General features: G+C 35.3%; 1 protein-coding gene across 1 annotated transcript; it reads right to left on the reverse strand.

Annotated features, from left to right (window-relative positions):
- Nucleotides 1-12,060: 12,060 nt before the first annotated feature.
- On the reverse strand, nucleotides 12,061-14,536 carry LOC131851237 (protein charybde-like). The gene is made up of 3 exons (XM_059201703.1): nucleotides 14,362-14,536; nucleotides 13,567-13,912; nucleotides 12,061-13,396 (listed from the first exon to the last, which is right to left on the reverse strand). Exons 1-3 carry the CDS (start codon nucleotides 14,414-14,416, stop codon nucleotides 13,312-13,314), a joined length of 486 nt encoding a protein of 161 aa, XP_059057686.1. The 5' UTR covers nucleotides 14,417-14,536; the 3' UTR covers nucleotides 12,061-13,311.
- Nucleotides 14,537-17,981: the final 3,445 nt, after the last annotated feature.

A 17,981-nucleotide genomic window follows, 5' to 3' on the forward strand; every position in this document is an offset into this window, starting at 1 on the left:
GTATGGAAGTATCGTTATTTTTAAACTATAAGCTTGAAAGTTATTGTTAAGGCTTTTGATTAAATATAAATAAAGAAAGGGTTGTAAAGGGTTGAAAGGGCAGATGAAAGTTAGTATGGAAGTATCGTTATTTTTAAACTAGAAGCTTGAAAGTTATTGTTAAGGCTTTTGATTAAATATAAATAAAGAAAGGGTTGTAAAGGGTTGAAAGGGGAGATGAAAGTTAGTATGGAAGTATCGTTATTTTTAAAGCTAGAAGCTTGAAAGTTATTGTTTAAGCTTTTGATTAAATATAAATAAAGAAAGGGTTGTAAAGGGTTGAAAGGGGAGATGAAAGTTAGTATGGAAGTATCGTTATTTTTAAACTAGAAGCTTGAAAGTTATTGTTAAGGCTTTTGATTAAATATAAATAAAGAAAGGGTTGAAAAAAGATGAAAATTAGATTAGAGATTTTGCATGCATAAAGCTATTATGAAGTAGGCATCCCCATAGAAAGGATTTTGATAAATTCCACCCTTAAGTAGTATAATATAAATATTTGACGTTCATAAGCAGCTAGAATGTCCTACATGAATAAAGGATTTTGGAATTTTAAATACCATAAAAAAAATTACCAGTTACCTTAAAAGATAGACATATGTGAAGGACATCTTTTAGAACTTCTGAAGGAGAATAGTTCTGTCAAACTAAAAAGTCTTCTTTAGGATTCTTCTTTAGAAAGTTTATGTTATCAGGGTTTTTTATAGATGGTAAGGGAATGATGCACCCGCTTTCTCTAATGGTATACGATGACTGGGCACTAGTGGATGATGATAAAAAGAGTATAACGTCAGGTTTGTTAGCCCATCTTGGCAAATGGAAATATACTACGATGGTTTACAAGGGGATCCGAAGGTCAACCTGACATGGTACTTTGCTAGCAATGGAGTTATCAGACCATTTTAGTGACAAATCACTTCCTACATTTTCTGATAGGTTATCCACTGCGTAATAGAAAGTATTGTACAAAACGTGTCCCCTCCGATCGATCCCCAGGCAATTCAAACGGGGATCGAAGTTACGATGGCCTGAGCCGAGGTTCGACTCCCTAGCCCTCAGACTAAAGTCATGTGCGAGTCGACCTTCAGCCGCTCCATAAGTTCTTTCGCGGGTTTAAAGTGCCATCTGCACTCGCCCCCTATCTTCCGGTAAAGCTGTAAAGGCCAGCTGCGGCCAACAGCATTAGAGTAGTCCGAAAAAGACTGTTCTGAAAAAATGTTTGACATGATGCCTCGGCTACCTTTTACCATCGCACCGCTCGCCATCGACAGGGAATTCATCCCCACACACTGGAACCTAAGTGGTCGGACAGTGCGGTTTCAGAGGAGCTTCCTCCCGCGTACACTAAGATTGCGAAATGAACTACCTGCCGAGGTTTTCTCACGAGACTACAGCATGGAGTATTTGAAGAAGGGTATATTAAGTTTCCTTAAGGGTCGGCAACGCATGTGACACCCCTGGTGTTTCAGGCGTCCATAGGCTAAGGTAACCATTTACCATCAGATGGGCTGTAGGCTTATGAAGTTGCTCTATTTTGGTGCTGGCTCGCGGCCTTTTAGCCAGCACATTACAAGACTAATTTATGATTTAAACTGACATAGATAAACTCGTCGCGTGTCAATAATGGAGTTGCACATTGTATATGTTTTGAACAGTAATACATAATGTTATATTGTTGTGGTTAGGGCATTGAACTTTCCAAATGAGTATCGGTGAGGGCACCATGATTAGTGGCTATACAGGCCATTTAGTTAGTCTATCTTTTAGTTTATTAATATAACAATAATAATACATACACACACACAGTGCACTTATTTGGTTTCGGCCCGTAAGTGTGGAAAAAAAAAAGAAAAAGTTGAGAAAATGCCACAGTAACACAGCGCCATCTAGACCCAAGTTAAACTATGTTATAGGTACTAGATAACTATTACAAATAAACAGATTTTTATTTCGTAAATACATATTTATTATGTATAGAAAACACCAAGACCGATACAAACAATCATATTCTTGAATTCAAATGTTTGTGCCGTGCGAGGAATCGAACCCGCGACTATCGGACGTAAAGCGGTGTGGTAGACCGCTAGACCACCGAGGTCGTCAAATATATATAGATATACATAAGTCAATAATATATATATTTCGAATACCAAATTGGAAATTGTCACTTCCTTCTCTTAGTTTTTAGTCTCTCTTCTTCTTTTTCTCATCCTTGGCTTAGTTTTTAGTGTTTTAGTGTTAGAACTGAGTAATAACTAATTCAAGTTCAAAAATCATTTATTCATGTAGGACATTTTAGCCGCTTTAGAACGTCAAGTTTTTACATTATAATTTTAATTTTTTCCTTACCGTCCAGTTCAGTATATAGATCCAGTTGAGAAGAACTGGCAAAAACCTCATTATATACTGTATGTTTGTATGTTATTACAATTGACAATACATTGTCCGTCTAATATAGCCTCCAAACGTATCATTCAGTCCATCTTGAGAACCCAGAACTGTTTTAATATTAATAAATTATGCAAATTAAAACGACGGATTTCATAAGTCTCTGTTGAATATATTTCGTACTAGCTGTTCACGCGACTTCGTCCGCGTGGAATTTAACTTCATTTTTCTAAAATAAAAGCAGCCTAAGTTACTTCTTATTACATCAGCTACCTGTCAATAAAAGTTCCGTCAAAATCGGTCCAGCCGGAACAAACAGACAGACCTACTGAAATTGTAAAATATGTTATTTTGGTGTATGTACCCTATTTATATTCATATGCGTGTAGTAAAAAAACGGTTATTTCAATATTACAAACAGACACTCCAATTTTATTTATATGTATAGATGATAAATGAGCATCATTTTTGTATAAAGTTCATCTGGCTCATTTTAAGCTAACAAGAAACGTAGTGAAGCATTGTATTCGTCTTGCTTATTAAAAATATAAAAAAATGCTTCAAATTCTTTATTAAACAGGGTTATTTATATATTTATAACTAACTTTTAGAAATTCTTTCTTTTATTTATATATTTATAACTAACTTTTAGAAATTCTTTCTTTTATTTATATATTTATAACTAACTTTTATAAATTCTTTCTTTTATTTATATATTTATAACTAACTTTTAGAAATTCTTTCTTTTATTTATATATTTATAACTAACTTTTATAAATTCTTTCTTTTATTTATATATTTATAACTAACTTTTAGAAATTCTTTCTTTTAATTCCAGTATATCCTTCGGTATCTTATTGTAAAATTTTATACCCATTCCCATAAAAGACTGAATGGGATTGGAATTGTTAGTAATGTGGACTAATGACCCCATTACTAGCAATGTACCATGTCAGGTTGACCTCCACGCGGTTCCCCCTATAAACCATCATGATAGAATAGAATAGAAAATAATTTATTCAAATAAACTTACATTGAAGCACTTTTGAATTGTCATCACATTTTTTTTATCTACCGCTCATTCGGAAAGCTGTTCCATCACAAGAAGAACGAGCAAGAAACTTGTGTGTTTCTCTTTTAAATAATTTTATTGTTACTTTATAATTTAAGTTTAAGTGTGTGAATACAAACTACCGATTAGCACTAATTCAATTAAATAATCAAATAGAAAAAAGATTAATAAAATTAAATTAATTCTTGGATAATTTGTCACGATGTGCTAACTGATCTGACCTCATGTTCATCTTATCATCCTCCACTGGTGCCCCGCCAGCGTACGCCATTAACACGAGCGGGTTCCATTCCATTATCATCCATAAAAAAATGGTACTTACATTAAATTTTTATTGCTCCATATTTGAGGTCGGTTAAAAATGGGACACTTGGTACCAAATTGGGTGGGCACGTGCAGCCGGCCCGGTGCAATCACCTCTCTTATCACACACCTGGTTATCAGCTGATTAGCGTGCATGAATTCCATGCTCCACTGATATCTCACCCCTACAGCAGTGTGTCACGAACAGAATTTGAAGACAAAATATTTTATTCATTTATATTATATTTTTATTTACTTATATAAATTTACATTTACATTTATATATTAACTAGATGTGCTGTCACCGACGTTAAATTCCAATAAGAAATATATCCTACTAGCTGCCCCGCGCGACTCTGTCTGCATCACACTTATCATTATATATCGCCCAATTTATATAATATATTTTTAAATTATAGTATATAGGATATTTTACCCTCTTAAGGGTAAAATTTTTACAAAAAAATTTGAATCTATCATATATATTCATATATAATCAACAGCCTCAAAAATAAGTTTCAACCTTTTGGCTTCAAAAATGATGATTCTTCCATACAATCTTTCATCCCCACTTTCAACCCCTTACAACCCTTTTTTCGCATTCAAAAGTAGCCTATGCTATCCTTTCTCAGGGTCCAGACTAACTGTGTACCAAGTTTCATATAAATCGATTCAATAGTTTTGACGTGAAAGCAAGACAGACAGACAGACAGACAGAGTTAGTTTCGCATTTATAATATTAGTAAGGATATGTTATTCTGCATTATTCTGCATGATGCATAAGCAATGTTACTGTAAAGTTTCAACAAAATCCGTCATACTCGTGAACGGGTGCTGCTTGCGGTGACTGGTCTGATCAGGTTACGAACACTGATTAGACTATTTGCTTTAGTAATAGCATATGCTCCTGCTCACACTATTCTCCCAAATTTGAATTTAAAAATGAATCTGTATTATTGTAAATATGTACAATATTTATTTGAAAAGAATACGAGCTGAGTTTCTTGTCAGTTCTTCTCATCTCGAAATCATTTCGAACTGATGGTAGATTTACATATATACTATACTATCTATTATATATATATAAACCTTCCTCTTGAATCACTCTATCTATTAAATAAAATCGCTTCAAAATCCGTTGCGTAGTTTTAAAGATTTAAGCAAACATAGGGACGGACAGACAGCGACAGCGACTTTGTTTTATACTATGTAATGATGAAGTAAGACAAACGAAAATCGAAATCTTTTTTTGCAACAATTTTGTTTACGTAGATTACGTAATGTTATCAAAAATTTTTTTTACAGATGTCTCTAAAACAGTCTCGGGAGCGTATTGTAACTAAAGGTGAGTACATGGGACTTGGAAAAAGAACGAATTACAATATCACATTTTTGATCAAAAATAATTTATGTAACAATTAATAGGTATAGTCATTTTAAACCGGTTGAATCGTTAACTTGACTTAACTACGGTTATCTAGAGATAACACACAACAATGACATCTTATCACCCTCCTGTGCAACGCATTAGTACAGCTACATTGTTGTTACTATGTCACTTTATGGTTAACTATTCGGAAGATCAGAAGCTTGTTAACGTTGTTTACCCTTCATCATCATCATCACCATTGCAGCACGGAAGACGTCCACTGCTGGACATAGGCCTCCCCTAAAGATCTACACGACGATCGGTCCTGCGCTGCTCGCATCCAATGCCTTGTAGCGATCCTGACCAGATCGTCGGTCCGCCTTGCTGGAGGACTTCTCACGCTACGTCATGTCCGTGGTCGCCACTCGAGGACTTTATTGCCCCAACGGCCATCTGTCCTACGAGCTATGTGCCCTGCCTATTGCCACTTCAGTGTCGCAATTCTTCGGGCTATGTCGGTCACTCTGGTTCTTCTGTGGATCTCATTTCTAATTCGATCACGCAGAGAAACTCCAAGCATAGCCCTCTCCATTGCCCTCTGAGTGACTCTGAGCTTGTTGATGGGGCCCATAGTTAGCGACCACGTCTCTGTGCCGTAAGTCATCACTGGCAACACACATTGGTCGTAAACCTTCGTCTTGAGACACTGCGGAAATTTGGACGAAAAGATATATCGGAGTTGAACGCTGCCCATCCGAGTTGGGTTCGACGATTGGTCTCTTTCTCGAAATTGGACACGCCAAGCTTACCCTTATAATAATAATAATAATAATAGTCTGAAACAATTGAATTTTCAAAAAAAACACTACACCATCCTTAAAAAAATTCCGAGTCTCGTATAAACTCATAAAAACTTTTTAAAATTTATTTCTTTCTTAAAATGCTATGTAATAAGGGACTAACTTGGGTTAAATTTTATTTACAACTAGCTGTTCCCGCGAATTCGGCCGCGTGGATTTTTACTTTATTTGTTTAAATAAAAGTAGCCAAAGTTAATCCTTATTACATCAGCTACCTGCCAAAAAAAGTCCCGTCAAAATCGGTCCAGCCAGTTCAGAGATTAGCCGGAATAAACAGACAAACAGACAAAAAAAGTAAAAAGTGTTATTTTGGTGTACGTACCGTATTTATATTCATATGCATGTAGTAAAAAACGGTTATTTCAATATTACAAACAGACACTCCAATTTTATTTATATGTCTAGATAAAAATAGTAATTCCTATATTCATTGCATCTGTTACTAAATAATAGATCGCAAAACATCCCAATAACATCATTTAATTTTCAAGACTTACAAGTTTAGTTCAAGGGGCGCATAACAGATGGCGCTAGGCGTAGCATTTCTGGGCAACCTAGCGTAGTAAAACGGCACTTCTGTTGCTATTGTAGAAATTAATAATCACTATATGTTAATTAAGGAATACTTAGTAATGTATAAAATGGTTTTTAGACGTGTAGCCTTCAATTAATCAATTAATTTTTTTCCTTCAGGCTACTAGGCTCATATTATAAATACCTTATATATTAACATACATATATGAAATAATATAAAATTAAGATATTGAAATTGTCTGTATGATCATGGAACTGACGGCGGCAATCTGCCACGGTAGCGCCGGTACACCACACCCTTCGGCCAGGAGTTCTCCTTCGTGAAGGTGGGCAGCATGTTGGTGGGACCCGGGCCACAAATGCCTTGAAACTCGCGTTGTGACTCGACAGCTGCGTCACCCTCAATGTCAGGTTCTCTTGGTACGGAATCGACAAGGTCCTGTTCCTTAGTGGCATAAATTAATTTAGCTGGTAGTAATGTTATTTATGCTTTCTATAATTGATTTTATAGTTGGGATTGTTAGTAATTCAATTAGTGGCACTTGTAATGTTAGTGATGTCATGGATGCAATCATGGACGTAGTCACGGTGGGGCAAGATGGGGCGTTTGCCCCTCCCTGGCTCTGACCTATAAGGTACCCAATCAAACCTAAAAAAGAAATGATTTAAGTAACTACAATACTGAATGACTCACATATCACCCTGTATCTGTATATTTATTATATCTATATATTTATTTTATAGCAGTTTCTTACGGATATTAATAATAATAATCTCAGGACAATTCACACAGCGCCATCTAGTCCCAAGTTAAGCTAGCTAAAGCTTGTGTTATGGGTCCTAGATAACCGATACAAATACATAGATATTTTTTTTCGTAAATACATACATATTATACATAGAAAACACCCAGACCGATACAAACAATCATACTCATGAATACAAATGTTTGTGCCGTGCGAGGAACTGAACCCGCGACCATCGAACGTAAAGCGGTGTGCTAGACTGCTAGACCACCGAGGTCGTCAAAGGCGCTTAAATTAAGTTTATTTGAATAAATGATTTTCTATTCTATTCTTTATTTCTATTTCTATGACTATTATTGTTTATATTATTTTTATTTATTATTATTTATATAGACTATTATTCTATGACGAGGTAGTGATGTGCAATATTGAATTTTAATCCGTAATCCGTAATTGTAATCAATAGTCCGGTCACGAGCGTTGCAACAATCATGTCGTAGAGTTTCTGTGGTTAGAAAGCAAATTTACCCATGGTATGATACGAAATTAGCTGTTGCAATTCAAGTGGTATAGTACCGAAAATATAATTTGTCTAATTTCGAAATGTGGTGTCCGCAAATTACTATCTGTATATAATTTATTTTATACTAACCACCCACCCCGACTTCGCACGGGTGTACATGTATTATACATATAAACCTTCCTCTTGAATCACTCTATCTGTTAAAGAAAACCTCTTCAAAATCCGTTGCGTGGTTTTAAAGATTTAAACATACATAGGGACGTACAGACAGCGACTTTGTTTTATACTTTGTAATGATACAGTAGTTTTATATTAACACTATTACCGCCGTTCCATGAGCACCCGCAACACCAGGGGAATTGCTACGTTGTCGCCTTTATTAAACATATAAATCTTCCTCTTGAATTATCTATCGGTTAAAGAAAACCATTCTTCAAAATCCGTTGCGTAGTTTTAAAGATTTAAGCATACATAGGGACGTACAGACAGCGACTTTGTTTTATCCATGTAATGATACAGTAGTTTTATATTAACACTATCTGGCGGGTGGTGGCTTCGCATGGGTGTACATGTATTACATATATAAACCTTCCTCTTGAATCACTCTATCTATTAAAAAAATACCGATTCAAAATCCGTTGCGTAGTTTAAAGATTTAAGCATACATAGGGACGTACAGACAGCGACTTTGTTTTATACAATGTAATGACTAGCTGATTAAATATATAATCATTTTATTGATAACATAATTGGACGAATATGCAAAAAAAAATATAACAATCATCAAATCTATATTGAAACATTTGTGACGAGTGAAAATTGTATGATATGAAATGATCGGAAAATTTCATATCATTGTCAGTTCGATGACAGAATCATGCTCTCGCTCTTTCACTTCATTCATTTACCAGTTGAATTCTTCCAGCTCGTGTTGACACATCTTTACATAGGTATCTACGTAAATATACAAATATACATAAATACATATATATACAAAAATATACCCACATAAATAACAATAGTAATTCCAGCCGACAGTGTATATATTTTATGCCTATATATTATACCTATTTCTTATTTCTCTGTCTAAAATTTTTAATACTAATTGCAACATAAAATTAAATGACGAATCTCTCGAATTCATAGAATCTACTGTCTTTCTAGGAATCACACTAGATAATGAAACACAATGGGGTGCACAAATTCAAAGCCTTGCAGCGAAACTAAGTTCAGCAGCTTTTGCCGTGCGTAAAGTTAGACAGTACACTGATACTGATACTGCTAGATTAGTCTATTTTAGTTATTTTTATAGTTTACTCTCTTATGGAATATTACTATGGGGAAAAGCGGCAGATATTAAAAATATATTCATATTACAAAAACGTGCCGTTCGAGCGATCTACTGTATGAAGAGTCGTGACTCATTAAGAGAGAAATTCAAAGAGGCAAATATTCTCACCGTTGCTTCTCAATTTATATATTCAAATATCCTATATGTTAATAAAAATCATGACTTATTTCCAAAAAACAGTAATATTCATAATATTAATACTAGATTTAAAGACAAACTTGCTGTCCCCAAGTATCGTTTAGAAAAAGTCAATAGGTCTTTTATGGGAATAGGTATAAAAATTTACAATAAAATACCAAAGGATATGTTGGAATTACCCTTAAATAAATTCAAAACATCTGTTAAATCATATTTACTGAGCAAAGCCTATTACTCACTAAACGATTACTTGAATGACGAGTGTGCATGGCAATAGTTGTTCATGCACTGAATTTTCATTTAATGTTAGACATAGACACCTATATAAATATACATTGTAAATAAACTGGCTTTAAAAAAAAAGTAATTCAATTGAGTTTCAATTCAATCCAGTTCTTCTCAATTGGATCTATATATCGAACTGGACGGTAGAGAAAAAAATTAAAATTATACTATAAAAAACTTGACGTTCACAAACGGTTAAAATGTCCTACATAATTAATGATTTTTGAATTTGAATTTGAATTTATTTTATTATAGTTTTTTTTAATTACTATTTATGATAATATTATAGGGCTGATTAGAAGCTGTGGTCTTGTTACATGCGTCCTCGCGTATGTCTCTGGGCAGTGCCTGAATATCAGTGGTTTGCTGCTTGTATGCTGCAAACAATACACTGAGGTGCTGCCTTTTTACGTATGGGCTATGCACACACACGTTACTCATACCGTTTTTGTTATCTGTATTGCATTTTATTTTATCTGTATATATGTTGTGTATTGTATTTTGTTTGACTTGACTAATGTAATTATATATATGTTTTTATTTCTGTTCTTATTATTACAGTGCCTTGTGTATGTCTTTAACGTGAATAATTTTTTTATCTATCTATATTATTGTGTACTACTTTATCCACAGAGCGGTTCTCAAACCTTCGAATCTTGTTTGTATGAAGATAGAAACCGTTTTGTATACTGGTTCTTATTTTTAGAAGTTATATTATGTTATGAATACTAATCGAGCTATATATCAAGGTAAATATGATATTTATTATATTTGTATAAATTTTTTTTTCATACCTGCCCGTTTTTTTTTCGGACTACTCTAATGTGCGATAGGGGGCGAGTGCAGATGGCACTCCAAACCCGCGGAAGGACTTATGGAGCGGCTGAAGGCCAATTCACGCCTGACGGATACGAGTTTAGTCTGAGCACCGCTAAGGGTTCGAACCTCGGCTCAGGCCGTCGGAATTTCGATCCCCGTTTGAATTGGACGGGGGATCGATCGGAGGGGATACCTGCTCGTATAATAATGTATCATTATATATGACTAGCTATGCCAGCGGCTTCGTTCGTGTAGTTACCCCGTTTTTGCAAAATTTTTCACTGATTCGTCGCTTCTATTGGTCGTAGCGTAATGTTATATAGCTTAAAACCTTCCTCGAAAAATGGACTATCCAACACAAAAATAATACTACAATTCGAACCAGTAGTTCCTGAGATTAGTGCGATCATACAAACTAACTCTTCAGCTTTATATTACTAGCTATTTGCCCCGGCTTCGCATGTGTATACATGTATTATATATATAAACCTTCCTCTTGAATCACTCTATCTATTTAAAAAAACCGCTTCAAAATCCGTTGCGTAGTTTTAAAGATTTAAGCATACATAGGGACGGACAGACAGCCACTTTATTTTATACTATGTAATGAAGTATAGATAATTAGAATAGAATAGAATAGAAAATCATTTATTCAAATAAACTTAATTTAAGCACTTTTGAACAGTCAACATTTTTTTAGCGGTATGAGATGTGATGTGATGAGACCATCACAAGAAGAATAAGCAAGAAACTTGTGTGTTGCTCTTTTAAACAACCCTTGTAAGTTCACATTTTACAAGTCCAAACGTGGGAATACAAACTACCAACCAGCACTAATTTATTTAGGCTCAAATATAAAAACACAATAAGATTAAATCAGTCGTAGTGATAAGAGCAGATCAGTCCCTACAAGCAGCACTCGTTTACGAGTATGACGGATGAGCCAGCCATCACTGCGCTAGACCATATTTTAGGGAGCCCAATGATCCGGCCCACCACGCCGCCACATGTCTGGACATTTTAGTGAGCATGACTACTCATTCCACTCGACCACGTCACAGCTCCAAAAACTACTATATGGTAGTTACAGTATTCAAACAGAAGGATTAATTAATCGCTTATAAAAAAATTGACAGGATGGGGTTGCACCAATCTATACTCGAGTCCGGTCACGTATGGCCAACTGGTTTGAACTGGTTATATGAAACCGGTTGCATAAATTTATGATTATCGCCCCGCCTCGCCACTTGTTAGCTAGGTTAACTTCATGGTAATGTATGGAAATGACTTTGTTTTTTCTTTGTTTCTCATCGAGTATCATCTACCTGTTTGTCATATAGTCTTTTTTTAGCCTCTCTTGTTCATTGTAATGAGCCTTTCAAATAATTTCACTTAATTCTAGTGGATAGCGGGAAGGAGTTTGGGGGAACCGGTAACGGGAGGCAGAGGCAGTGATTATTGAAACAAGTACTTTCTATTATTGAAACTATGTATTTTTTTTTTTCAATAATTTCTACATTTTCTTTTACGGTCTATCAAATAAATATCAATTATAAACAATTGATAATTATTATTATTGTTAGTTTTGTATATGTTGACAATTCAAGTTTAAAAGTAACATGTTTTTGTAGTATTTTTAAAATATTTTTTTTTTCGATGAAAGTGAAATCTAGTACTATGATATTGTGCGTTTTATACTGGACCCTACAAACATTTAGATTTTTATTAAAAACTGTTAGTCTATTGATTTACATTTAATGTAACAATTACACTGGCTGAAGAAAATGCATTCAATTGCAATAACATTGTCAAATTATATGTACTGTTAGTACATGATATATCTATACGTCCGATGGACGCACTCGTATCGCGGCCGTGTGCAGCGATAGACAACAATCTTACAAAAAATTACAATCTTTATATTAACTTAAATAACTTAATACTTTTTATTAAACCTATAAATAATCTGAGATCTTTGCATTATGAGAGGAGCGCGGCGTAGCGCGATCGCCTCGCCATTTATTGCCACCGATTCCTCACGCCACTCTATGATACAACTCTCGCTATAATTCCCATGCACGTACTCATTCATAAAAGTATATATTTTTTTTCTCATTTTAAACTTTTTACATTACAAAAGTAGTATCACAAACAAATGTACGAACTAGTACAATTACGAAAACGTACACATATCCACGACCTCCGCGGGGAGGTCGACTCTAATAAATACAATTACGATACATGAAATACTCTACGCAACTTCAGAATAGAATCGAACTCGAAACAAAAAAGAATACCTAAGACTACGTCGCTCACGGTACCAGTATCACACGCGCGGCGGCGACTGAGATCATGGGGATGCGCACCGAGCGCCGCCACGCCACTCACGCGTCCAACCAACACCACTCACAATCATTAAAATATCCAATAATAAAATACGAACAATAATCATATAATGATTAACATAAGTGCGGCCGGCGCGGGGGGGGCGGGCGCAACGGTGGGTACAGGAGAGCGGGGAGGTGAAGGAGGGACACGAGATCGACGCTCGCCGCCGCGCGCCGCCGCACGTACACGCTCGCAGCCGCACCGTCCGACCATCGGTCGTTCAGCGAATATCGACACTTTGTCGATACAAAGCCCATTTCGCATCACTACACCGGTTGGACGGTACGGCCGCGTCCGCACACAACTACAGACCGCGCCGTTACGCGCGCTTACTCTATATCTATACATTACATATCACGCTGTGCTTTTTTTTCTTATTAAAAATATATAATAATATACATATAATAATATTGATATTTTTAAAATAACGATACGTAGATATCGAGGAGGGCAGTCAGTCGGCTCGCTCGCATCACGCGCTTGTATCACAGGCGGTTCATTCGGCCTGGCCGCGGAAGAGTTTCTTCTTTTCTATCGTGAACTGGGGGCTGATGATGATGGTGCCGCCTCGCGTTAAGTTTCTATAACAATAGAAACCAATTGTTAATAACGATATACAATTAGCCAACGTAATTAAATAATCATTAAGTCATTACAATTAATATTTCATATATCTACTACAATTTATTTAGTCATACTATAAAATTACAAATTATTGTTGCAAGTATAAAAGTAGTGCAAGGGAACTCACTTTAAAAATTGCGGCAACAGGCTAGTCCAGTTCGTTGCATCGTGTTCCAAATGCAGGTGTATTTCATGTGTGGTGAGAGTGTTGGGGTCAATTTTGAAAGCTGCTAATCTTCTTCCAGCTACGTCGACAATGACCGCCGCACCCCGAGACCCACAGGGCTCTCCTTCCGCTAACGCTAGAGTTTGCCGGGACGCCCTCGCGAGTAACTCCGCTGGCACTAAGACTTCAGCGGTCGCTAGCTCGCTGGCTCCCTTGGCCGCTCGTAACTCTCTTTCCAGCCTCTGAGCCAGCGCCGCCTCCGTCGGTACCGGCACCGGCGCTTCCCGCCATGTCGGCCCATTCCATGCTATAACAAAGGAAAATTACGTTTAAATTTCGAATGCAATTACGAATTAATTTGAATTTAGAATTCGAATTTCTCATTTATCGATATTATTTTATTTTGAAATTTCACAACACTATTATAAGTTTAATTACTAATTTAAAACAAAGGGAAAATGTCAATGGAGTGTAACGAGCGCACGGCCGAGGGCAAGGGAGCGCATCGCAGCGGAACAGCTGACACGTCAGCTGTACTTGACGTTGTACGCCCGGGCCCCGGCCGGTCACTTGTTCACTGTATTTCATCTCGTCTCACCATTATCTAGTCTATCGATTATTATTTATTCACAAATTTATCTCGGCATTAAATTTATCGCTCGCGGCCAAGTACTGCGCGCGCCGCATAGCAACACCTGAGCCGGTTAGAAAGCAACCGCTTCCCTCACCACTACACAGAATAGAAAGTCAACTCACCTTTATCACTGTTGAATCCAACATTAAACTGATTGGTGACCGGCAGAATCTCCATATTTTCCAAATTTTTACTTATATTGTACACTTTTAATACGAAAAATTAAACCGTTCCGCTCCGGAACTTATTCTAGAAAAATATCACAAGTCTCTTTTGTACTGCGAATTCGCACTGAACAACCGGTTTCACGACCGGCGACTAGTTACCGTGAAGAGATCGATGGGAAATTGAAAACGTCCGAGCTAACACGACCGCATCAGATCTGATCTCGTAACCTCAGGGCTTCGTCACTCGCCCTTGGCTCACTGTTCGACCCACCCGACCCTGTCGCTTTCTGTTACGGACTGGCGATATCGGGAAGCGCTCGCAATATATATAGAGAGCCGCGGCGGGGGGTGCGCGGGGCGCGGCGCGGGCGAGCGCGGGGGTCCCGCGCGCCAGTCGCTCCCCGCCGCGGTGTTCGGAGGACGTCTCCGCGTCGCTCTGTACCGGCTTCCGAGCGTAAGCCGGCCGGCTTCTTTGTTCTAGTTCCATCGATGGAACCGTCGTTTCGATTTTCAAAAACAGTGTTCTGAATTTAAAATATACGTGTATCGTTAAGAATAACAGATAATGTAATAAGAAATTGGTCAACGGACAATCTTATAATTTATTTTGTGTTGTTTTAGTTAACTGTGTGTCGCTAACGTATCTTGTTATGTTATAATCTATTCATATTTTATAACAATGATGTTTATTGATCTACGAAAGCGATGTGATGTTACTCCATTTAGGTTTAGTCATATTATTTTGTTATAACAATCAGTTTTTCTATGTATCGACTGTAGTCTAGAAAAGACAAAGGTATAGGTAGTTCATAGATATTAGAGTAAAGGATGTGAGTTTATATTGAACTATGATTTTGTATACAAATTAATTGTTTTTATTTTCAAAATGTAGTTTTCGAAAATTAAAGTATATTGTTATTTTCTATATTAACAACCGAGTGATTAGAGTTATCAGGCATCGATATGGCTAGTCGAGCTTGAATACCATTTTAAAGATAATCACCAAGGACAAAGAAGATATACCATTTTTCACTTTTTTTCTAGTAATCTAACAATGTAATTTTTTCATATGAATTTGTTAATTATATGTTATAAATCTGTGTTCAATATAAATTGTTTTTCTAATGCGTTATCGGCATTGATAATTCCAGCCGGCGACGATATGGCTAGCCAGTTAGACGTTCTTAGATAACATTCTAGAAACACAACAAAGACGTTTAAAATTGTTTTACTATTACTTTTTCTCGTCTTCTGATAAAAAATGAAACAATTTTTTTCTTTATTACAAAATGTAAATTTTTTCAATTTTCAAAATAGACTGGTATCGACATGTTTTTTTCTCTATTAAAGCTATCAGTACTGATTAGTGGTTATCAGGCGTCGATACGGCTAGTTAATCGGACGTTCTTACACAATATATTAAAGATAACCCGTCAAGGACAAAAGAAGTGGTTACGGCTCTAAACATTTGTGGTAATTTTGTATTCACTTCCAGGAATGGAAGGTTCTAGAAATAATGAACAGATACGATAGCTTCTCATTCTGTGCCAAAGTTCAGAAAAATTAATAAATTTCATGTCATATGTGGAATAAAAATAATATTAATATTTATGTGTAAATTATAACTATTTGAAAAAGTCATTATTGTTTCATCATTTGCTGTGTATGGAAATTTATTTAATAATAACTAGTATGTGAGATAATAGCTATTAAGAAAAACTGTATTATCTACTCTAATAAAATGCTGTTTTAAACGACCAAAAATTTCAAATTTTAGAAAATTCACTACGACATAATCTTTTAATCACTTTATCTATTTAACTTCTTGACCATTCAGTTAAAACTAACTTAATAGCTATTGTGAATAAGATCACAGCAGACAAAGTGTGTTCAAATGTTAGTAAATGTATAATTTCATTACTGTTTAATCCTCATTTAGAAAAATAGATAATTCTCAGCTTCTATTTTGAGTGTTCACACCACGGTCTTTCTATTGTTTTCTATATTTTATTATAATCAGTAAAATGTTTAGATACATGTAAACAATGGGCCATAAGAATACAAAGAATCGTAAGTAACCACCTAAAAATATTTTATGTAATCATAATCTCAGAACAATACGAATTCAACAGAAATAACCATGAAACCAGACTATGGACGTAGCCTTTCTAAATTTACTAGTTTAGTTTTTAGACTGATCATTAGCAAATGTTTATTATAATATATCTATTTTGATATGATATGGTTTTTGTTGAAGTTTTACGATTGCGTATCAATCTATTAAAAATACTTTTTATAAATAAATGTATATACAACGTTATTTTTGTAGATGTTGCGTGAGATAACCTACAAGTAAGACCAATAATGGAAGAGTCAACTCAATGTTGTTAAACTGTTGCATCATCTTCATCTCGTTGAAAAAACTTGGCACTAATCTGCAATTCAATATTTTATTCTATTCAATTCATTACCGAAGCACTTCCAACTAGATATATTATCAAAAAAAATCTAATCTTTTGTTTTTCTGAACGCTCTTTTTTCCTTTCAATGTATATTCTCTAGTATATTGAAAATAGTTCATAGATACGTAATAATATTAATTATAAAGCCATCAAGGTCGTCCTCGATGATAATTTTGGTAAAGATATAAGAATACTTAATATGCAGGAAGCAATATTATAAATCGCAGCTACACAAAAGGAAGAGAGAAACATAAAATCATTAAAGAATCAGCGCGTGATTGTTGCCGAAAACGAGCCCGGTAGCAACCGAGGAGCGGTAACAATTTCCTAAACAGCGGCAGCGAGTCCGCAAAACAATTGTACAAAAAGAGAAATGAAAAAATGGCGTTCATGTTGCTAGGTAAGGCCGGCCGGCGTTCCGGCCTTGGGGGGACGTGAGTCACATTGAAGACGAAACTAATCGCGAAACACGGTCCAATATCATAAAGTTTTTAATGAATACAGTACAAAAAGCGTAATAACAACAACAACAATGTAACACAAATTGTGGTGACGTCGCTAGAAATCACTAGGAAATAAATAAAACATCCGAAGAAATCAATTGTATATTAGTTACAGATGTAAATGAATATAAATTTCTCTTTTCGTTGTATGTAAATAAAACATCAATAACCTGTCTAATTTTCTAAAGTGATTGTGTTGATTCTTATATTTAAATATTTGATAAAAACTAATAAATTTAGATAATGATTGTAGATACTACTAAAACAAAAAAATTGCTAATTGGAAATCTAAAACTTACGAGAAATATTAAAAAGAGATTGCTTCAAGATGTTAAATAGATTGATATTTATAATAATAACAAAACTATATATTTTAAAGTATATTTTATACAGAAAGGTCATGGATATATTTAATAATTCAACATAATACCAAATGATGCAATTTGAGTCAATCTTCGAGAGATGACAATTTACTACACTAAGAGGCATTTTGTATATCAGATTTATTAATAGATGAATTGTTCATATATTCTATTACTAGTTAAAAATTGTTTATGTAAATCACTATATTTCATAGTCCACGATATGTGCGTAAGTTATTTTCAATTGT

This window comes from Achroia grisella, unplaced genomic scaffold, assembly GCF_030625045.1.
Source record: "Achroia grisella isolate CSIRO2021 unplaced genomic scaffold, CSIRO_AGI_Agris_v1 utg782, whole genome shotgun sequence".
Classification (NCBI taxonomy): domain Eukaryota; kingdom Metazoa; phylum Arthropoda; class Insecta; order Lepidoptera; family Pyralidae; genus Achroia; species Achroia grisella.

What these genes read in the sequence shown, in the direction of transcription:
- LOC131851237 (XM_059201703.1), bottom strand. Translation starts at nt 14,416, where the DNA reads ATGGAGATTCTGCCGGTCACCAATCAGTTTAATGTTGGATTCAACAGT. An exon ending in TGGATTCAACAGTGATAAAG is followed by an intron (nt 13,913 to 14,361) that starts GTGAGTTGACTT and finishes CCTTTGTTATAG; the next exon opens with CATGGAATGGGCCGACATGG. An exon ending in CTGTTGCCGCAATTTTTAAA is followed by an intron (nt 13,397 to 13,566) that starts GTGAGTTCCCTT and finishes CTATTGTTATAG; the next exon opens with AAACTTAACGCGAGGCGGCA.